The sequence below is a fragment of the Acromyrmex echinatior genome, chromosome 2, assembly GCF_024713525.1.
Source record: "Acromyrmex echinatior isolate Ae372 chromosome 2, ASM2471352v2, whole genome shotgun sequence".
In the NCBI taxonomy this organism is placed as follows: domain Eukaryota; kingdom Metazoa; phylum Arthropoda; class Insecta; order Hymenoptera; family Formicidae; genus Acromyrmex; species Acromyrmex echinatior.
The window spans coordinates 19,140,848-19,164,633 of NC_141853.1; the positions used below are offsets into that span (position 1 = coordinate 19,140,848).

Consider the following 23,786-nt stretch of genomic DNA (forward strand, 5'->3'; position numbering starts at 1 on the left):
AATTTTATACGTACGTTGTACGAGCATTATTTTAAATAGCACGTTCATCCATGATGTGAATCATTATAAAAAGATATATGTTTATACGTAAGAAATAGTAATAGAATTTCAATAATAATTCTTCAACAATAATTAAATTTCTATAATTCCAATTATCGCCATAAATTTACCTCAATGGATCCTTCATTTACAAAATTTGATTTGCAGAGAGTCCTACGTTCAATTATTTTTTAATGCAAAACTGAACTCGAAAAAAGATTGCCTAATCCACTTTCGACGAGAAATACGGAGTCCAATTTAAATCTATAAAAGTATTAAATATATCTAAATCTGTGCGATATTTTATAGTGCGAAGTCAAAAGTGCCGACACAAACGCGATAGCGCGACACATACTCGCGCGAGATGAAAGGCGCGTGAAAACGAAGAGCCGTTTAAAGGCGCCCTGCAGTCTAACAGAAGGCGTTTACGCCAAAAGACTGTCCTCCAGCAGGCAAAATCCAAACGCTCCGTACCAGAAGCAGGCGCACAAGAAACATAATTATGGCGTTTGGGTGCAGGTGGTGGCTGGAATGCTTTTCACAGGGCGCTACCTCGTCGCGTTAAAACGCGCTCTTCTTTCGGCGGCCTTTCGCCTTTGCATTCAGCGTCAAAAATCGGGGGGGGGGGGGAAGGTTATTTAGGATGTACACGAGAGGCATTCTCGCACGCAAAGGAATATCTCGCGACTGAAATAATAATGCTTAATAATATGACATTCGAAAGGCGAATCTCATTCGCATTTTCGATCACAATGCTCGACAATTTCTTCTCGAGATACATTGTCATTTATGTAAAAGATCGTAAAAGAAGATCGAAATATCACGCAAACGCGACATACTGGTACTGATAAAAAATGTATTGAATTTGAATAAGTAATTGTATAGGTAGTAATTGTGCATATTTCTGTTATAAGTACATATTTGATTGTCGTTCTAAGAAGAACGTTCGAGAAGTTTCTCGCGCGAACCTGTCGCAACAGGAAAATTCCATCGTAATAGTAACGGATATCCCTAAATCACGAGGATCGACTATCGGGAAATCGCCCGATCGTGTATGATTGGGCGCGGAATGAATCGGTTGCAATTAGGGCTGTGTTCCAAATTTACTGCCAGCACTAAAAATGCTACCATTTACATTACGTACACTATAGATTTTCAGTACCGGCAGTCAATTTTGGAACACAGCCAGCATTATTCTGACAGTCCTTCGGGAAGAATCGCAGAACTTTTGTAATCAATCAATTTTTGTAATCGATCAATTACTTTATTATTAAACTGTGGAAGGAAATTATATGTATATTATACATTCTTCGTGAGAATTCTGCCCCACAATTGTTTAAATAATAATGTAGCATTTATTTACGGAAAATAAATATTTGCTAAATAAAAAGTAATGCTAGTTAAATAAAATTAATGGTTCTTGTGCTAAATAAATATATGTTTACATTTAGTAAATATTCAACTGGCACTCTCTATTCAACAAATAATTATTAAAACAAATAATTATTAAAGTATTGATACATTTTTCTCTCACTGTAATATCTTATAAGTGTAAAAGATATTTTTATTACGCGAATTACAGCAATTTCTTCGATATGTATATATGGATATTAGAAACTAGATTAAATCGAGTAGCGGACATTCATGTGGAGATATTAATAATTTTTTATTTGGAAACCCGGTTTCGACTCGACTCGCGCTTTACGAATACTCGTATACATTCTTATTACGCTATGCTATGAAATGCGGAAGATACTAAGAAACGCGAGAAACATTATTTACGTTTGTACAATATTTATTGCAACTATAGCACTGTGTGTGAAGACACGCGACTTGATACAAAGTTACGCGTATGGATTATAGTTTTTACAGCCGATTTTGCACCAGTCATCGTACAAATCACATACTATAAATGTATGCGTAAAATTCCAGGCAATATTTTTCGATCTAATCGCCCGTGTCATTGAATAATACATGTAAATTATAAGTATGTAGGTTGCCGATCCGAAAAAAAACATTATTATTAACGTCATATTCTTTATAAAAACGACAAATACTGTTTTTGTGTCGCAATACGATTTCTCAATTAATTATTTATTTAGTTCGACTAATGGACAAACGGATTTTTGCAAAGCCAGAGATTACCATCGTTAGCATTAACTATTCATTACTTGCAATGGAATGAACTCGCTAATTCTCAGAATATATATTATGTAGAGTACTTTTGAAATTTTCTACTTTAATTTTGAGATTTTTTTAACAATATTGAAATCTACTTTTTACTTAATTACTAGAAATAATCCTAACTGCGATCAAAGTGAATCTTAATGCTTACTAAATGCAATTTTTTACAAAAAATATATTATTTCAGTTTTATAAACTGCGCGCCGATAAGGTTTGTCGGACTTAAAACGCAATCGCAAACTGAAGTTGAAATTAATATCTCAAATTAAATTAATCATCTATTTTAATAGCGAATCTAATAAGCATCTTATAATTAGTAATTAACGGTAATATTTTATTTCTTTTCAAATCGTGAATAATATAATGATTATTATACATTATAATTTAATATATAATTATTAATCTATATTATAATCATTATTCCGTTTTCTACTAAAAATGTAAAATTATCAAATTAATGAATATTGTTTCATCAATTTGTCCATTAATAAATTAGCAAATGTAATCGAATTTGCGTTCTTCTCGAAATCTCGCGACCGGTTTTTTCATTACGTCGATAACGTATTTCCTCGATCACGAACTGTATGTCTATCAAAGCTCGGAGCAAGAACGGCGAGCGAAGGAGAAATCCAGCGAACGCACCGCACGGCCACCACCGACGATGGACGGCATCCATTAATCGAATTAATGTAATCTGGAAGAGCGTCTGGACGAGCACGAAGCGGCCGTGATGACGTCCGCGGCTGCGGGCTTTTCGGCTTAGGCCTCTCGCCCTCACGCGGATTAAAACTTGAAAACCGTCAGTGTCGCCGCCACTGACCGCGATCGCAATGTCCTCTGCAACGTCCTGCCCGTGAAAGAGAAAGAAAGAGATCAGGATACTCTTTCTCTGTGTTCCTTCCGTTTCTACGGATCGACCCTTTCATGCCATTTCCGTCACGCGTTGTGTACCGGTTGACTGTGGATGACGATTGGTCTCTGTCGAACACGCACTGTTATCAATTTTTGTTGTAAGAAAATTTCATGGCATTATATATTACGATTGTGAGAGATATAAAAATTATTTCTACTTATATATTTCTCAGAATTCATTTTATAAGTTGAGAGTTATTCGAAGATTTTCATCTGAATGAAAGGAACATGCAAGAATGATTTAACGATTTCAAGAGAAGTTAAGTTTTTTTAGAATTTAAATATATAGGAACAAATTTAAGAAATATATTTGTCAGTTTTCTAGTAAATGCAACTGTTTCATAAAATTTGGAATGATCAACATATTTTTATTTTTTAATTATAAATTTTCTTCATGTAAAAAAATTCCTTATGACTTAAGATTTTAAAAATGCATAATATAATTTATGATGGGCAATGAAAAGCAAAATCACTTTGAAATTTAAGATTTTAATCAAATTTTCGATAATGGAATGTTGGCTTTTTGTCAATAAAATTATTAAAATATACATGTATAAATTCGAATAGTTAAATAGAAAATGAAAGACAAAGCAGAATATTTTAGAAGTCCTCAATCTCGTGAGAGATATGTGAACAATAGAGTGAATTCGTGAATTCTTTGGATGAGTTCCCACGGAAATGCCGAAGGGCTGAAACGCAGAAGGTGAACGATTCATCTTCCTCGGTTGATTAACGTATGTACATGATTGCTTCTTTTTTTTTCTAGAAATCGATCGGTCTCTTTCCTGAAACCGCCTGTATAGCTGGGACGACTCATCATTGCGTAATCCTCGGGAACGAGCAAAGTTCGTGCCGACATTCATGATTCTAGGATTAACCCCACGTGAAGTCGAAGAATTTATGACGACCGAACGGGATACATGCAAATATTCCTCGAATGAGGGCCCCGTCGAATGTTCCTTTTTTAAGTGGAACTAATTTATGCTTGCGGCCTCTTGAGACTATAATAAAAAGATGATACGTTGCAGGAAAACTAAGAGGTATTTTGATTCTTTAAATTAGATTAGTCACCTGACATATTCTAAATCAACTCATTGAATGTTGAGTGACTGTTATAATAAATCTGCGGATAAACGAAATTCTACTGTAATAATTAATTCTTTCTTGTAATATATTATATATACAAACATATATCTGCTGCTTTTAGCTATGAATACTTTCTTTTAGTAAAATTTGCCCCTCCCCCCTCTTCTCTCTCTTTCTTTTGATATCTTGAAGAAAATAATTAATTTTGAAATGATGAAAGGCAATGTCTATACGTGAAAGACGATAAAGATGATACGTCTTTAGTAGACAGTTGACATGTTGACCGACTTAAATATCGCAACTAAAGAATTTACATTTCTTTCGTTCGATAACGTGGAAAGGACAAAAGGAGAAAAATATGGGGCGATAAAGAGACGTCCGGCGAATTTGATCAAATAATTTATTAAACGTTCGCCATTTTATAGTAATTTACAATGTTACAAGACAACGACGTGCGCCTACCACGTCGTTTACGATTTCTGCGCTTGGTCGCGAGATATTTACGTCGGTTGTCTGTGAAAAACACATTGCGGTTCTAAAACGCGGATCCGCGACGGGACGAGCGTGTGCAACGAGAACAAAAATCCGGTCGAATATACGCGTGCGAGAACACGTACGATATGCCGTAGTGATAACTTTGTTTTCTTTCCTTTCTTTCATGAAAGAGAGAAGCGAAAGTTACCGCTTCCTCTCGCGTGAAAATCGCGCTCGTCCGCGCCACGTGATCCATTCGTGTCGCTTAATTCCCTTTTTTTCACTCTACGAAGCTTACAAATTACGTCTAAAAGTAGTATAGTATTTGTACGAAATATACCGTTGAAAGTAACGCGTGACACCTCTCGAGGAAGCACTCGACTGCCGGTGAAACGTTTATTTTATTTTTCGTGTTACGTGTAGAGAATCATGGTCGCGCGACGATTAAACAGTGGGAATCACTTCTAAAACTTCCAAAGGGACTCCGCTAATGTTTTCTCATACGAGATGGAGACGAGTTACACGTTATGAGTTTAGTTCTCGTCGAATCCGAGAGCGAAAATGCGCGAAGTGTCAAGCTTTTTGGATACGAATACGATTCACTTAATTTTTGCTCACTACTCAGTGTTACTTAAAGAATAAAATACATTGAAAAATATTGATTGATGTTGTCAATCTTTTGTAATTATCATTGCTTTTCTTATCTTTTATTTATCTAACATATACAAGAAACTATCGAGAGAAGTTTCATGTTAATTACATTAATAAAATTAAATTAGTGAATAGCGCTGTCTCTGCAAATTATATGCATATTGTTAGATATATGTATAATATAGTGTAATATTGCGACTTATATTAAACATCTGGAATATAATAATATAAGTTCGCATTCGACGGAAACTTGTCTTTTTATTTAAAAGCTGATATAAAAATGTAAACCAATCATGTACGTATATATAAATTTTATTCAAATTTATTTATGATATTTTAGTTAAAAGTACCTAAGTAAAATATTTATACTTCGCTTAATTTGCGAATTCATTGACCAACTTTTTGCTATAAAAAATATCGGAACACTCGCTATTTCTTTATAATCAAACTGATTAGGACACTTTTGGAAATGCATGCAGAGTTCAATTTTTCTAAAAAAAATGAAAAAAAAAACGCGGTATTTTCTTCAGCAATACGCTTGACACTATCGCGGTTCTCCACTCGAGAAATGATACTAATTACATCTACACGAGTCGCGTAATTCGTCGCTCAGCTTCAATAGATTTAGATATAGACAGCATAGGAACGATCCTATGGATCGCGAGGCATTTTCCTCGCTAATAGAGATACGCATCCGTTTCGAGGATAAAAAGAAAGAAAAACATTAGACGGTAAAACAACGAGTTTCCTAGGAATGCTTCCTGGCACTTGTATTATTTTCTTGTTCCCTGTCCTCCACAGAAGTATCACGTATTGCTCTGTACTGTGTAAGTTGTATGTATGTTAAGTGATGCGATTGTATGCGGTGTACGAGTCGGTGTATGTGTAAGTGTACGTCATATTTATAATTATTCATTTTTTCTCAATCATATACATATATATTTTTTATTCTAATTACCTAAATATATATATATTTATATATATATATATATACTTTGTCATATATATATATATTATTTATATATACTTTTATCTCAGCTTTCGTGTAGAAATAATACCTCTTTCTCTTTCTCTCTTTCTTTTTATTGTATTTGTATGCTTCTGTATGTGGCGTTGCCGCTCAGTTTGCCGTTCGCATTTATCCAAACAATCCCTAATCGATACTAATTTCAAGCGGAAAAATATTTAACGCCAGAGTCTTAGCGTTTCTTAAGATAGAAGCGGATTTTTTTTTTTTTAAATATAAAGTACATTCATTCATTTTTTCTCAGAAGCTTGAATGCAAAAACAAATTTGCAATTTGCATTGCTTATCTAACATGTAGTATACAAAATTCATGTGCTTGAAAATTGTCAATGAAAGTTAAATGCAGAAAATGGTTTCCAAAATAAGGTTACATATAATTTTAAAAAGACGAAAAGATGAATAATTAATCGTAGCAAGCATAAACAATATAAGAATATCTCTCAATCTACGCGATAAACAGAAGAATAGCATTATCGCAAATTTCTCAAAGTCATAAAAATAAGTTAATACTTTGGCTTTTTCACGATAAGAGTTGTGCATAAGAGTAGGAGTAAATTTTTATCATAGGACACAATCTTCCTTTTTCTTATAGTAATGACGATACAAATAGATATAGGTTCTCGAAAACTGATATTTTCGAACGTTTCGACTTCCAGAGTTCGTATAGCTAACGTCGAATCACTTGACACTTCTGCCTTCATACTGCGAACCCGTATCCATCATTTATTGGTATAATCAGAGTAGATACTTTACAGTAAGACACTTGGTAAATTAGACTTCTTGTTTATTTCTGCCAACAATTCTCGGCTCAAGAACGCTCTGTAACGATATACAATTACAAGCATGCAATTCCTAGGCGTGCCTCGCTTCTTCAAAGGACATAATCTGCCTGCGAGTCTTGCGCGCTTTTTCCGATATAATTAAATATGATAACTGATACAAGTATAATACTGGAAACGAATAAAAATAGTGGTAGCTACACCGAAAAATCGATTGTGTCTACACGAAAAATTATCATTTATGTAAACAACATTCTCTCAAATGATAAACTAAAAATTGTATGTAGACAATTTTTTAAAAGAAAAACAATAAAGACATTGGTTTTTCATTTTAATCTTATGGCTTGGCTTGTCATTTAATCAATAACCAGGGAGAGAAAGAGATTATGTTAATTTAAATACGTATTTATTTAAATGTGCAATCTGATAGATTACGTAAAGCATTAATCTATTTATGTGTTTTAGGGAAAACATTTTATACTAAGTTAATATGTGTAACTAAATATCTTTCAATATTTCTATCAATTTTAAAATCTCGTGTTTCGTTCTTTAAAATTTGTTGAAGCAAAAAACTTTTTCAATTCTTTGAACCGGTTACACAAATTTCCTCCCTTAAGCTTTATGTTATTCTAAGCCGAGCAATAAAATTATGCAATATAATATGAATGTATAATGCAATATACAATTTACATTTGCATTTACAGATACATTGAAATTTTATTTGATATTTCAATGTATCGTGAAATACTCTTAGAAAATATAAATTAGAAATATGTATTAAACATATTGATATAAGAGAAAATACAGAGAAATGTGTATAAGTTTTATAATGATACAAACAAAAATTATTATAAAAATGCTTATATAAAATTATTCCTTTCGCTCGTGAATAAGCGTGAATAAAATGAGCAGATTTTGATGACATTTTTTTTAGTGTGTTAAGTGCTGCTAAACTTATCTTCAAAAATATAAAAGTTATCAATGATCTCAAAATACATATATTCAATGATGTCGTATGCATTAATATATTGCGATATATTAAATACGTTTACATAAATTTAAAAAAATCATAAGATGTAGGAGGATATACAAGTCTCGCAGTTACGAGAACGAGGCACCGCCTACAAGTACAATTACAATCGCGCGTCTCCTGTTCCGACAAATAAACCAGAAGGAATCGAGCATCCTCACGGCAAACCGCGTAACACCGCGCAATGAAACTTCATCGGATTGATCGTTCGTAAATAGCGGTCGCGTTCTCGAGATCGGGTAACAATCGCGGTCCGCACGCTAGAAAATACGTCAACAATGAGATACTCTTTTTTTACAATATTGTTCAATCATAAATGTCAGAAATATTGCGGTTTCAATCTTTTGTCGGTATATCAATAGTCTTAAATGATCTTACATACAATTAATTGCTAAATCTTTAACACTAATTTATCTATATTCTTCACTGTGGTAGCATCTTTGCTTGTGTAACGTCAATAATCAATGATTTAATAAATATTTAATAAATATTTATTAAATGTTTCTAATAGATCGCGGGGAAGTCGATTATGTTTCTTTTGTCTGCCTCAAATAATACAAGAATTTACAAAACGTCTCAATGAGTCTCAAACATCTCATCTTTCATGATGTTTTTTTAGATGTGTTTGTATTATCTGGGCTGACTCTTATTTATTTAAGTAAAATTAGAATCTATAACGAAATCGAGTCAGAAAATTAACTGACCTCATCTTTCTATTAATATTTTATTTTGAAAAACAACTACGTATATAAATACGCATTCACATGTATAATATATAAATAAAAAGATCACTATTTTTCACATAAACACTAAAAAGTAATAAAAATATTAATATTTTTTCCTCTTATTATCGAGGTATGAGTTATTAATTATCTCATAATACATGATCCCTTTACGCCTTAACAGTTAAGAATTAACATGACGAATAAATACAGTTTGACTCAATATGAGTCAAATCATTTGCACGTCACGCTCGTAATCGGCGTAGCAAGCGATATGACAACGGCGCGACTGTACGACGTACCCGATCTCGTTGAGCGCGCACGGCCGACACTTGTTGCATTTTGATTAAAGCGGATGCAAGGAGGGTGCAGGGCGGGCGGGGAGTAGAGGCAGCGCAAGCCTCGCGCACCACGCGAGCCCTTACAAACGACTAAAAGGTCTCACTGCTCACGCTCTTGATGGAAAAAGTTCGTCGGCTACGTAAAATGAACAGAGGATATGCATTGTGTGTGCAATGTTCCCATGTTAACCGTCGTTAGGTAGGTAAGTTCCTGAAAATTACAACCGCACCGTGCGCGCACGCGGCTCGACGGAGCCGCACTTCTCTCTCTCTCTCTCTCTCTCTCTCTCTCTCTCTCTCTCTCTCTCGCTCTCTCTCTCTCTCTCTCTCGCTCTCTCTCTCTCTCTCTTTCTCTTCGCCTCTTTCTTTCTTTTCTCTTTTTCATTTAGGTATTACACATATGCGAATACACAATATTTACACAGACGATCCGTCCGCCTGTTTCATTTCAGTGATCCCACGAGTACGCTTCGCTTCGGTGATACTACACAGTCACCCACAAGTGTATAACTTTCCTCGTTTTCTCTCAATCTTCTGCTCTCTTCTTGATATTTTTCCGACATTTTATTGTTCCGCTTGTATCACCTTTTCTCCCCGTACTCGCTACCATTTTCTTCCCTGTAGAAAAAACCATCCCTTTTCTCTTTTCTCCTCTTTGCGCGTTATAAAGGAATATAAAACTATCTATATAAAAAGATTACGCAAGAATCTGGTGGATTACTGACGAGCGCCGCGATTCGTACCCCTTGCGGAGCGTTATCTCTTTGGAATTTTCGTGTTAGACGTTGACGGGGCGTCTATCCCTCTCGGTCCCGATATGTGCACACGGAGGTAAGAAGAAGTGCGTTGTGTAAGGACTCGGAGCATTTTTCAGCACTCGATTGAAGCGGCGTTCGTTGAAATCCACACATTTGTTTTCACGATGTTTTACGTAAGACTAAGTCGATTCCTTATGAAATACGTCGAGCGCATCTCATCGAGGACTATCCGGATACATTATGAGACGCATTTCGAATCGCAAGAAAAAGATTTTGCACGTGAAAGAATGTTTTGGTATCGCGAAAATTCTCATAAACATGTCATCATCGTTCCTCCTCTCACTCTCTCACCTTTCTTTCTATCATATTTTCGATTTACTCGCTTATCTATAACAATGCTCGTCGTTTATCCCCTCTTTTCTTTCGTTTTCCTTTCATGCATACACATCCATACAGCCATAAACACGCGCGCGCTCTCTTCTACTCGTTTATTTCCTTACCATACTCTCGCAAAATAACTTAATATCTATATCCAATATATTAGATATTAAATATAATAACCATATCAATATATTAATTTTAAATAATATGATTTCCAACAAAGCGCCCGCTACGCTCAACAAATGTAAATAAAATTAATATAATTCGAGGAATTCTCATAGAAATTACTTATTGATGATTTCATGATAAATTTTGGTACGTCGCGATAATATTAATGATCTGTATTTAAAAAAAGTTTCTCATATGTTCGTGAATATGTTTGGTTGTTTTTGGCATTCTACCGCGAGTACTGACTAATCGCTAATATGTGAATTCTTTATGAATCAAAATTATATATATAGTTATAAGCGATAATATACAACTACAATTCTCTCTCATTATAGATCTTAGAGATCGTTATGAATAAAAATAAAAAGAATAATACATATACATATAAATACATACATATACACATACATACACACATACACATACACATACACACGTGTGTCTGTGTGTGTGTGTGTGTGTGTATATATGTATGTATGTATGCACATATGCATGTATGTATACGTATAAATCAAAACTGCACGTAGAAGCGCGACTCGCGGTGCGTGACAGGTCAAAACACAAACGTCCCTGGCAATTAAAGTCTGTGCCTCCTATATTTCTGAAGAGTCATTATTGTATTAAAAAAACGAGCAAAAAAGATCTCTTTATTAAATATAGATACGGCCTATTAGATAGAAATGGCTTGATTCACGAATCTTTTCGTCAAACTGGTCATTTATAATATTAAACATATGTAAAAAATATAATTTTATGTCAATACTTGTTTTAAATCGGAATGCAAAATGTTTTACGAGTACTACATGACATTCATTAACAACAGATTTCTGAGAATAATTAGAAACTTAAAAAAAAATCTTGTGCCAAAATGTTCAAGATTTATGAAAGATATTGTTAAAAAATGGATGTCCTGCAAGCGTAAATTAAATTCTTCGACATAAATCAAGCCATTTCCAGTTTTGAAACATTTTGTCTTCGACACTGTCGTAAAAATGCATTTTACATTACAATGATTACGTTTACGAAGATGACATATGTGCGCGGGTCGGATTTTGGGGAGAAGTCGCGTCCCCGAAACAGATGCAAACACATTATGGGACAATGGAAGTGTAATGTTGCACACGCTTGATGTTCGCTCTCCGTATCAGGCGTTCGAGCCTAATCAGAGAGTTCGGTAGAGCACTTATACATATACATAACGCTGTTCTCGCTAAATAATCGCAATGTCGTCCCTGCTTTTGATTCCTTATCTTTGAAACTGTTCGTAGGTTCCCTTCAAGTTAAGGCGCTGTAACGCACGACATTATGGCGTCGCGCATTTGTTATCTCCTATGTGAAAAATATCCGTTTAAATGTTGTGTAAAATGCTATCTCACAAAAAATATGATTCTCTCTATAAAATTGTCAAATTCCACTAACTCGCCTAGAAACATCTTATACACGTTATCGAGATTGTACGTTGCTTTCATTCATGCCGGCGGAAAATGGAGAGCACGGGGGCGGAAGTTCGCAATCGCCCGCGAGAGGAACATGCGGATAATGCCATCCATGGAAAAATATCGTTCGGAACGTGTAATTGATCTATATGTTTTGGCCGAACATTCGGCGCGCTTTCTCGTGCCCGATCCGCCGACATGAATTCCATGCAACATTTATCACCAGAATTAATGAACGATTCATCATGATTTCTGTGCTATCGCAGAAGAGCAGAATAGAAAGACCGATTAATATAAGCAACGCGATAAAAGTAGTTTTACAGTATACTCGAGGATATACATGAGGTGCCATTCTTTTTTTTCTGCGAGTCTTCCTTGATGCAATGTTTTAAAAATCTTTCTACGTTTATATATAAAGATAGAAGGATCCAATTGTTTTTGAAACATTCGCGCACTTATCTACTTTTTTCACTTTCTCTTAATAATTTTGAGTAGAATCGAATGTTTCTCTATATGAAAACTGTTCTTCTAGGAGCAAATGGATAAAACGCAACGTAATGGAAAGTAGGAAAAGTAGAGGATGTGTGTGTGTGTGTGTGTGTGTGTGTGTATTCGGAATCGATAATTCGCTACAAAAACAATTGGATCTCGTCACCCCTCGAAATCAAGATAAATCGATCAACAGCGTAATTACGCTTGAAAGGAGACCTGCGGCCAGTTTCAATGTGTGACCTAAGCTTCCTCGGTTTGCATCTTACAAGAATTCGAGTCATCCAGGGTTCTTCACGAGTTTCTTCCCGCGATAGTCGTAAACACGTCGGCAGAAAAGCACCATGTCTGATGGTACTGGTATAGGAGGCTGCCGATTCTCTCTTGGATACACTTGGTCCCCTGGCGGAACTATCAAGCCAGGATTTTCTAAGCCCTCTTCGATCCTCCGTAAGTTTTTACGATATCTATAACATAAAAACGATATGTAGCAATATAGATAATCCGATCCTTGGTTAAAAGAAAAAAAAAATTTATATTTTTCAATATTAACTTCAATAAAAGTTTCCATGCTTCTATATTAGTTTTATTATTAGAGAAATTTAAAAAATGTACATTATAAAGCTCGAAAAAAGCTTTTACATAAATTGACGATCAATTATGAATATAATTTGTCATTAAGTTTACACAAATAAATTAATAATCTATACAAAATATTCAAAGCTTTTTTTAAAAAATCTATATTCGTGAAACATATTAAACCAAATTTAGAATAAGTGTAACTCTATGTATGGAGTGGAGCCGATTAATAAAAACGATCCTGAACTTCATCCAATATATTTGTTTATAATGAGATTGATGGAGGGATTGAAAGGAGTTAAAATATTTTTAAATAAAAAACTACGAGGTTGTCATTAATATCAATGTATGTTACGACTTGTAGTCAGGGAATGATAAATAATATATACTAAATTAAATTGCATTATATCACAGTGGAGAAAGTTACTTACCGACAGTATTCGTTAAACGTCAGGATATAACATTTGTCTTCTATGCAAGCGACACTGTTTGCATCCCGATGACGCGAAGCAAATACCTCGTCTTCGCTATCGTGTGGCGTCCGTCCCTGTTCTGTGTGCTCAGGTCTGTAGTACCACAGCAACGAGAACATCATTTCGCCTAAAAGCAGAATATCATGATATTAATTCATTAAATCTAAAGGAGAGTTTCTGCATTTCTCACGATCGAGGATATCTACCGTCGTCTGGATTCTCCCACAGCGCCGCAATCTTCGCTACATACGGCAAATCACCCTTTCGCGTACCACTCCTCAGCAATACGCAGTCCCGAGGCCGCAATACGTCACCGCTCTCGTGATTCATACTCGCGTAACATCGACGTATGGCTGTTTCTTCATTCTAAAACGATACATTTCAAAATTCTATCAGATTCTATCAGCGGATCATTATTTAACTTACTAACAAATAATGGCTAACATATCATATCATTATACAAAGTTCCATGTAAAACATGCGGATCCATTTGTAATTGTAGCAAACTCAGACGTGAATCAAAATTATTTTGAATTATTTTGAAATGAACGGCGCGTACATTTAATCCTTATATTAATTTAATCAAATAACATTGTTCAGTAAATTACGCAAAATTTGCATATCTTTTTTAAAAAGACAATTATAATTATATCGACAGCTCGAATTTTTCTTTACACATTTCTATAAAGCTATGTAGAAATCGTGTTTAAATTTTAAATCAATTATATTGTTCTAAACGTATCGATATATATATATATAATATAATAAAGGCAAGTTATAATAAAAAAATAAAAAATCTTATTTTGTTTTACAGTACAATAAAATTTTCTCTTATCTAATTACTGCTATGTTGTGATAATAGGAATCTGGTTCCTCAATTAATACCAAGGTTTGAATAAAATCTTCAGACTAGAAGTATCAAGGTTTAATTATTCTTACCGTTAGATAAACTTTGGCTTCAAAGGGCTCCCCCTCCCAGCTCCATCCATTGTTCCACTTCGGTTTCAGGAACGTTTTTCTCGTTAACGTCAGACTCTCATTTCCAAGCGAGGAATTCTCCACTTTACAGCCCGACTTCTTGGCGTTTGCCACCTTCTTTACTGCTGTCTTTCGCTTCTTCTTAATTACAACTGACTTTTTCGGATCTTCACTCACATCACTCGCTTTGGTCTTGGACAAGATATCACGCTTCTTCGAACTGTCCCGCGCTTTTGAATCCTGCGACTTAGACTTTATATCCTGCGCTTTCGTCTCCACGGTTTTACTAATTTTGCTTTTACAAACCTTGACCTTAGCATCTTGAGAAGCCTTCAGTTTCGGCTTCGCGTCCGTTTTACTTTTGGCTTGACCATTCTTCGAAACAGCCTTTGACACTTTTTCAATAGTCTGCTCCTTCACTTGATCAATTTTCTTCGCAGGCTTCTTCGTCGTCGGCAATGATTCCTCTTTGACGTTCTTCTTCTTCTTTTCGACGCGTTCACAATTCTTGCTTTTGCGATCTTTCCTCTGCGTCATCTGTAGACTCTGCTGTATCACGTCGTTGATAGTTTCCATTATCGAAATATCGCTGGCGGTTCGTTTTAAGCAATTCACGATGCTCTGTTTGCCGCTCTTTACCTTTTTAGTTGCGCTCTCATTTGCACTCGGCGTCTCCGCTTTGCGCTTTTGGCCTCGAGATCCTACGTCCTTCTTAGTTTGCTTCTTTTTCGAGGTAGTCGTTTCCGTTCTTACGCTATCGGCTTTATTAGGTAGTGGCTCGATCGCAATGACATTGGTCAATTCCTCGTTACTCGCATCTTGGGACGAGCCCACCGATAAAGCCCTTTTACTAAGTTTTCTCTTTTTTCTATTATCCGATAAACTATCCAGCGAAAGCTTCCTCCTCGTCACCTTTTGGCACTTGGGCTGTTCCTCAGTTTCAGCTTCGACCTTGGTCGCAATCGATCCCTGCATGACTTCCTCCTCCATTTCACCCTCATCCTCTTCCTCCTCTTCCTCTTCCTTATCATCAACGGTCTCTTGTACGGTCGACTCGTAATCAGGCTTTTTCCAGTTCTCATCGCTGTCGATCACCACTACGTCCAGTTCCTCTTTCACGTCAGGATCGCCGTCGAGCTTGTCGTCCAGCACGATACCAGAATCCTTATCCATCTCCAATATCGCTATCTGTCCCTCCTTCATGCACTGCTCGCACTTCATGATATCGCACTTGTAATCCGACTCGCACTTGACGACGTTGCAATTGGCGACGCACGGCAACCCGTCAATCTCCATACTGCAGGATTCGCATTTGACATTGTTGTTCTCCAACTTGAAATTGTGATACTTGCTGCTGGGACAGCTCGCTGTCACGGACAGTTTCTCAGTGGGCGATAGCGTTTCCATCTTGACCTCGCAAGTGGACGTACACGCGTTCTGACAACCGCATTTCCTCAATGTATCCTCCGTACAATTTTGCTCGTCCTGCGGGGGTGGCAGAAAGGAAATTCATCGGGTTACACCGGTTACACGTGCATGATTCTGACACAATCGCGCAACAAATCTGTGAGCTTTTGAAAAAACAGACTTTTGCGGCCTTTTGATTTAATCGTTATTTTTATTATTTTTAGTTACAATATAATATCGAGATGAAAATAAAATGTTTGATTTTCTCTTCATATAATCGAAATATCCGATAAATTTATTGAATTCAAACAAGTTATTCAGACTGACAGAATTGTATACAAAATATAAAATCTAAATATTTATACACCCATATTAGAGTACTATTTTCAAAATAATATTTTTTTTGTTGCCAAGTATCATTATGAAGAAAATAAAAAATTATTTATCATATCAAAAAAAGAGTTTCAGGAACAAATAAAATAATATATTAGTCTTGTTTAATTGCAATTGTATTTGCAGATATTTCGTTTCCAACGTAGTATTATCACAAAATATTCAATATAAAAATTTTTAATCGTTAGAGCAAAAATACAAATGTATTTGCATAGCGCATATTTCGCTAAATATTGTCATCAAATGCAATTATATTTAAATGCACGTGTCTTTTTTTTATCTGCACGTTTTGCTTCAGGATCGGCCGGAAATCAAGAAATCGGAGATGATCATCAAAATGATCAAGTTGATCAAGTGTAAGAACAATGAAACACATACCTTATTCCTACAGTCTTGGTTTTGAAGGCGACTATGTCCACCGACTAGATTGTGTGACGGCGGGACCGAGGGGGGTTGGTTCTGATTTAGGTTGCGATGAGTGTTGATTTGGACGCGATCCGTATCCCAGGCATTGGCACCGGGAGGGGGAGCTAGCCCGGCTAGCCCCCTCGCCGGCGAGGGCGGACCTACCATAGCACTGGGTGGCAATGACAGACCGGGCCCCGATACCACTGGCGCTCCCTTACCATTACCAATAAGGGCCCCAGTATCCGCGTTTTTTGGACACGATTGCATCGGGCATGGACAACCCTGAAAGGCTGCGGCACAAACGGGATCCGTAAATGGCGTATCGTTTCTGTCGGATAAGAAAGCTCGCGATGCTTTACGATTAAACACACAAAATTTAACTCAATTTGAATTCAGCTCGTATTAATTCGAATTAGTATTATTTCTCAAAGTAGAACTCTATAGGATACTAACTAGCATTTATTTCAGCATTTACATCGCAGAAGTCAGAAAAAATAAAAAAAATTAGTGACCCAATCTCTTGAATTAAATAATTTATTATTTTTAACTTCCAATATCGAAACATAAATCAATCTATTTCTATGGTTAATTCCAAAGTATAATAAATAGTGTCTTAAATAAATATTGAAGTATGCATTTAGTAAATAATAAACTAAATTTGAATCTCTAATACATTTTCTTAAATTATTAACTCTTATGTTTTTAGTTAACGATATGAGTAAGAGCAGTGGCGACTTATGCAAAATATAAATGGATATACATTATATATAAATATAGAAATGGAATATAATAGATAAATAGAAGATTTTTATATAGTTGCAAAGAAATATGTTGATATATTTAACTATATCAAGAATATTTGGATGATAAATGTGGTTGACTTACTGCAAATGTTATTAATTTTTTGTTTATCAGCGAAAGAGATATAGACTTTTTTATTCTTTTCTTTGGTATGATAAACGATAGGAAAAAAATGACAAGTAATTTTTGATTATGTATAACACTACACGTGGTGCAATGATTAATTAATATGTAGAATAATTTATAATGATCAAAACGACCTTGTTCAGCCATTTTGAAAAACTAGGAATTAATAGTCTTGACTGTGAATAAAAAAACTTCTAAACTTCTAAATTAGAATAAATTAATTAGAATTCTAAAAATTTTCTAGCTGATAAATAATTTGATCATCAATTGGATGCAGTATTATTTTATTAAGATGCGAAAAAATAACATCCTTTTCAAGAGATACGAACAACAATTTTTAATAAATAATACAATAATTTATATTAGAATTGCAATAAAGTTGTATATCTCAAAGAACAATTAAAAAATACGGATACATTTCTGTCTACTTTGTTATAAAAATTGATTTTTCAAAATAAAAGAAGAGGGTATGTCAACTTGTTAATATATACGTATTTAAATTTTATTAAACTCAGAAGTTTGAAAATTTGTGTCGGGAAAATACATATCAATTAATATCGTATCAAATTTGTCGGTGTGATTTTCTAATTAAATAAATTTCAAAAATTCTAAGTAAAAGTAGGAGAAGGAGGAACAGGAGAGACGGGAAGAGAACGAGATAGAATTTCTGTCCTTGCGGAACGTCACGTAGTTCTCTTTTAGTAAATGATGATACTTACGGTCTACGAAAGGTCTTCCCTGAGAATGCAGATATGCCGGATTCGGAGGTGGCGGCGGCGGATGGGGGGGCGGAGGATATCCCCCGTAATAGGGTAGCGGATATTCGCCAGGCGGTGGCGGAGGTGGCTGGTAATCAACGACTCCAGGACCACCTCCGGCGGCACCGCTGCCTGGCGGCGGTCCACCACCCCCACCGGACTCTTGATAGCCATAGTATTGCCTGAAAAGATACCCTCCTTTACGAAATGCGTTGACAATCCAAGCAAATATGAATATTCGTGTGCGTCGAATATCCGGTTTGTTCATATCGGTTCTTATTATCTGCAGATAACGAGATGAAAGTTACCAGAGGGAGACCTTGACATGCACCAAGACATATACGGATTCAACAAACTTGAGCCATCGTTGCAAGAATTCTAAATCTATAGTCGAAAGAAATATTCAGGTCGTCGCATAATTCTCATGATCGATACATAATTCTTCAATCGATTTGGAACAAACTTTTCCGTGACGAAAATATCGTGGCACTAATAATATCAGATTCGATTGGAAGAGATACAGCTGTACGGATTTTTTTACAAATCAATTTATCTCAAATCAAATTATCTTTAATTGAATTCCAATACATACATTTATTTTTAAAATTCGTGATTTAGTTTCGAAAACATATAATATTAAAATATCTTTATAAGCCAATAACAAATAATTAAAAAGTTACTGTGCATGTTAAAAATTTGCTACTTAATTTCCGCGACTTTTGCAGCAAAAACCAACTTTACTACGGTCTAGTTGCAGCTTTCACTTCTCCATTAAAAACGAGATAACGACGGTTTCGGAAAGTTAGCACCATCTGTGACCTAAATGTATTGCAATGCGACAAGATATTCTATTTATTACTAAAACGTTTGCAGATGTTTATTACTAAAACTGACGAATATTATAACAATATTTAACAAAATAACAATGTGCAAATATCGTGTGTAAGTGAAACAAAAGTACTAAATTTACATGCTATTTTATACACGTTCTCAAACAATTTGGATAATGCAGCTCGCAATACTATGGAATGGTTTTGTCAATATTACATGTACATGTAACCAATTTATTTCGTAAGAAAGAGAGATTAAAAATACGCTAAAACTAAAATTTTATGTGCTACTTTCCTACTATCTTTATCTCTTTTGTCAAAGCTAGTTTAAAATCGCATATGATTATGATTATAAAGATGAGCAAAAATAATTTTCGTACAAAATGATTACCAACGTTAATGTTTAATATAATAGGTACAACAATCGCGTTTGATTTATTGTACATACTGTGCAATTCAATATTTATAAATAGCGTTATGAACATTTATCAATTCTACAAACACTTATTCAAAGAAGTTGAGTTATCATCACGGAAGAAAAACATGATGGCGCTTAATAACGTTTAATAGAATAACTATCACTTTTCATATATGAGCCTTTCAGAAATCAAACTGATCAATTTCATGAAATAAAAAGTAGACCTGATAAAATAACAAGTTAATCAAATGCTCTAAAAAATTTACCAAAAATGGAGATTAGTTTGGTGTCTAAAAAGCCAATATAACGCTCTAACGCAACAATGTTGTTACCAGCATTATGTAATAATTATCTTTAGGATTAACGCGTCATACTTGACGAAAACAGATTCTCGATAATGTTACTGCAACAACGGAACGGCGCATATGCCATTCTTCAAAGTGGTATCTCTCAACTTCCTTATTCTCGCGTCATCATGCAAAGCGCCGAACGTGAATAAATCTTTTACCTCCTGTAAGTGGGCGGGTATTTGTAGAAATGCGGCGGATGAGGGTGAGGATGAGGATACGTCGGCGGATAACACAGATCCGGATACTGCGGCGTGCCGTAGTACTGCGGACAATATGTCCTATAAAAACCTCCACCTGTAACAAACGACCATTTATTCATCCTATGCGTATCCCCATTGAATGTACGATTGATTTCATAAAATGACAAATAAACTTTAAATATTTGTTTAACAGTTACGATGGTCCACTTCGTTAAGGGGATCCTAAAGCCGACTATTTTGGAACTAAATGATTAAACACAATAGTTAAATATAATATGATTTTCGTAAAGGATCGCATATGTTACAGATTAAAAAATCCTTTTTTTAGAATTAAAATATGCGCATTAATACTAATCTGTAGCGTGAAATTTATGCCAGAAACAAAATGTTTGAAATTGAGATCTTTATCATTTCTTAATTGAATATGACGTGTATATAGAACTGTCAAGATTTGCTTGATACAATTAAAAGTTCTACAATTTAGACTTACGAAATTAAAGGCAAACTATTATAATAATAGATTATACGAAGAGAAACAACTTCAAGATTTCCAAATTAGACATTTATAGTTCGATACGAAAATTCTCTATAAAAATTTATATTATAATTATGTATGTAGTATTGATGTAACAGTATAGTATTAATATCACGTAAATCGTACATGCATGTGTGTATATCCCATTGACTCCAAACAGCAATCCCATCGGAATTCGGTCTTTAGTTTAGAATCCTCTTAAGGGATATCGCTGAATAATTTGTCCGCGTTACTTGTTAAAAGAAAATATTATATTTATAAATATCACAAAAGATGAATCTCCAAAAGAAAGAATAAATAATTAAGATGATGTCAGGCAAATAGCTGTTTTGGTATCTAATGAAGTAATAAGGCATGTGATTAAAATTCTATGATAAAATTTATTTCATATAATTTAGTTATATGTATAATTTGCCGAAAGTACAAGTTCTATTTAAAGAAAGATCATTCAAGTTTACATATATTTGACGGCGATAGTACCAATTATCAGTACCGAAGGACAAATCTTTGTACCGGCAAGCTATATACTTGAGATCTTGATATAGCGCTCGAAGGTAGCAAGCGCTATATTATCGAAGAGGCTGATATCTGCATCCAATTAAGCCCGTGAGTGCTCGCGCTATTAGCCCTGCGCTCACGTCAATGCATCGCATGATTTAGAGTCGCTTATAATACGTTAATATCGTAGTGCGATATACCATTTGCACGCATAAAAAACGCAGGAGAATATACGCTCTCGTGGTTTAATCTCAAACCGACGCGACGTTTTTGTCCTACTTAAAAACGGCTAATGCACATCACTTTTTCTATGATAATGCGGCGTGCCGCTTTTATATAACATATTCATAATCCATTTCTGACACGTAGAAGAAAGAATTTCCATTAAGATCTGCGTCACACAAGGGATCCCGTTTTCACCGTCAGCGAATTTTCATAAATTTTGGTAACGCGATTCGTTTCGCGGAAATTCACGAAAAAAGAATCTAAAAATTGCTGACGGAATATAGAACGCGAAAAAAAAAATTATAGTGAAATAAAAGAAAACGAAGAAATGAAAGGTCGAAAGCTATGATTTTTTTTCCTTCATGCACTACTATATTTAATCTTAATATGCACCTGCACGGCTATTCATTAATGCATTTCTAGTATAGATAACCATGTTAAGTATTGCACGATAAAATCATTAATGTAAATGCGAGATCCGTATAGATCTATACGATATACGTATTGCCTTAGCGAGACGTATGACGACATTTACCTAAGCGGCAAATCTATCTGATGAATCGAGATAGCAAAATTGTCTGATAAATGACATGCAGAAATGGTCTTAAGATATACATTAATTACACGTCAATTATATAATTATCTTATAATTTTAAACTTTTTCTGATCAAAATTTATTTAAACATATCATTGATATATTTGTTAGTATCGAAGAAGAAAGATTTCTGCGAGAAATAAGAGTTCTAAAAGAATTAAAAAAATATCTAATCTCAACAGATTTTATCACTTCAATATATCATTATTAAATTATTTAAGTTATTATTGTTGCAATCATAAAATTTGTAGAAAGATACTGTAAATTTTATTCTAAATTTCTAATTTTTTTCAATTTTATAATATCGAAGAATGCAAGAAAGAGAGACATTCATTTTTTCTTCAAGCTCCTAACAGTATTTTTTAACAAATAGATGCTTTTTGTGTAAGAAAGTTAAGGAAATTTTTACATGTTAATAAATTGTAAAAAATATCAAATTGTTAATACAAAAATAGGTAAAAAATCTCGATATCAAATAATTTTTTGTAAAAGAAAATGTGATGATTCTCTTTTTGCAACGTGTCTTTAATTATCATAATATTATTACGTATTAATTATTATTAGTAACATACCCGTACTGCTTGTGCCTCCCGAAGTTGTGGAAGTGGCGACTAGGTCGTCCGAACCCTCTGAGTTTTGGGGAGGCGTGGGTGTCGGTTCCGGAGGTGGGCCCTTAATAGGTGGTAAGGTTGGTGGTGGTGGTGGTGGGTGCTGTATCAGTGGACCAGCCGGCTGATAATACCCTGTGAACAAAAGAGCAGCGTTTGCACTTTCTTAACTGATCGTCTTCCACTTCTAATTTTCAATATTGCCTTGTAAACCACTGTACGATCTTGCCGTTCCGTTATAAGAGATATTTTTGACAGTGAATATTTTATAGTTTTTGTAATGCGAACACTGAAAAAAAATTTACTAAATTTTATTAAATTTTATTAAATTTGAATATAGTATTAACGAAATACTTATTAAACGTGAACGTATATTTATTTATATATATTTATTTAAATATAATTTTTTATTTTAAATAAATGTTTATTTACCGTGAGCAAATATTTCATTAATACTATTTAAACAAATATTTAATAAAATTCAGCAAATTTTTTCAGTGAGATATTTTAAAGAACATATGTTTACATGATTCGTATATTTATATTTTAATACAAGTTTTATTATCCTCATATGAGTAAATCAATTTGAAATCAAATCTAAAATAAGTTGTTAATTTTCAAAATATTTAATATATATTTAGAATGATTTCTCATGATTTTCAATATTTAGCTTTATTTTCGTATTATTATATATACTTTTTCAATCTTTGTTTAATCTCTACATACGTTATCAATCAGTACGATTTGTACACACGCCGATGTAATTTCCGTGATTTTAGATTTGCAAAAATCACGCTACGCGATTTTTAGAGTTTTAGATACGTTAAGGGTGTTACAGTGCTAATAGGAAAGTAGCATGAATCACACTGTTGATAGGATAATACCAAAGCGTTATACTTCAATAGTTCATAATCGTGGGAGCGCGAGTAAGCCACGATGAGTCTCTCTAATCCTCCCATTCGTTCAGATTTATCCCTCAGCTTTGCGTTATGTATTTTTCAACATTCGCGCCGTATCAATTCGGTGGCCCTTAATAAAAAAAAAATTTTTCAAACTTGCAGCGCGAGACTACCTAACATGCGTGCGCGAAGCCAAAGGATCATGCGTGTAAATCACTAAAGGATCATG

The 23,786-nt window shown here is 34.5% G+C and overlaps 1 protein-coding gene and 1 long non-coding RNA gene across 5 annotated transcripts in view; one reads left to right on the plus strand and one right to left on the minus strand.

The window, feature by feature from the left end:
• Window positions 1-4,168, plus strand: part of LOC147910584 (uncharacterized) — a 232,954-nt gene extending 228,786 nt beyond the window's left edge. For all 3 annotated transcript variants that reach the window (XR_015544210.1, XR_015544209.1, XR_015544207.1), the window contains one exon: window positions 3,902-4,168. This is a non-coding gene — a long non-coding RNA (uncharacterized LOC147910584). The remainder of the gene's footprint in view (window positions 1-3,901) is intronic.
• Window positions 4,169-4,607: 439 nt separating this feature from the next.
• The window catches only part of LOC105143536 (Histone gene-specific Epigenetic Repressor in late S phase), a 132,084-nt gene continuing 112,905 nt past the window's right edge, over window positions 4,608-23,786 (minus strand). For both annotated transcript variants that reach the window (XM_011051921.2, XM_011051920.2), the window contains exons 5-12: window positions 22,623-22,793; window positions 20,156-20,291; window positions 18,361-18,581; window positions 16,685-17,004; window positions 14,468-15,991; window positions 13,735-13,894; window positions 13,487-13,655; window positions 4,608-12,943 (exon numbers count right to left, since the gene is read on the minus strand). In XM_011051921.2, coding sequence (XP_011050223.1) covers window positions 12,757-12,943; window positions 13,487-13,655; window positions 13,735-13,894; window positions 14,468-15,991; window positions 16,685-17,004; window positions 18,361-18,581; window positions 20,156-20,291; window positions 22,623-22,793 — 2,888 coding nt within the window. In that variant the 3' untranslated portion in view covers window positions 4,608-12,756. The remainder of the gene's footprint in view (window positions 12,944-13,486; window positions 13,656-13,734; window positions 13,895-14,467; window positions 15,992-16,684; window positions 17,005-18,360; window positions 18,582-20,155; window positions 20,292-22,622; window positions 22,794-23,786) is intronic.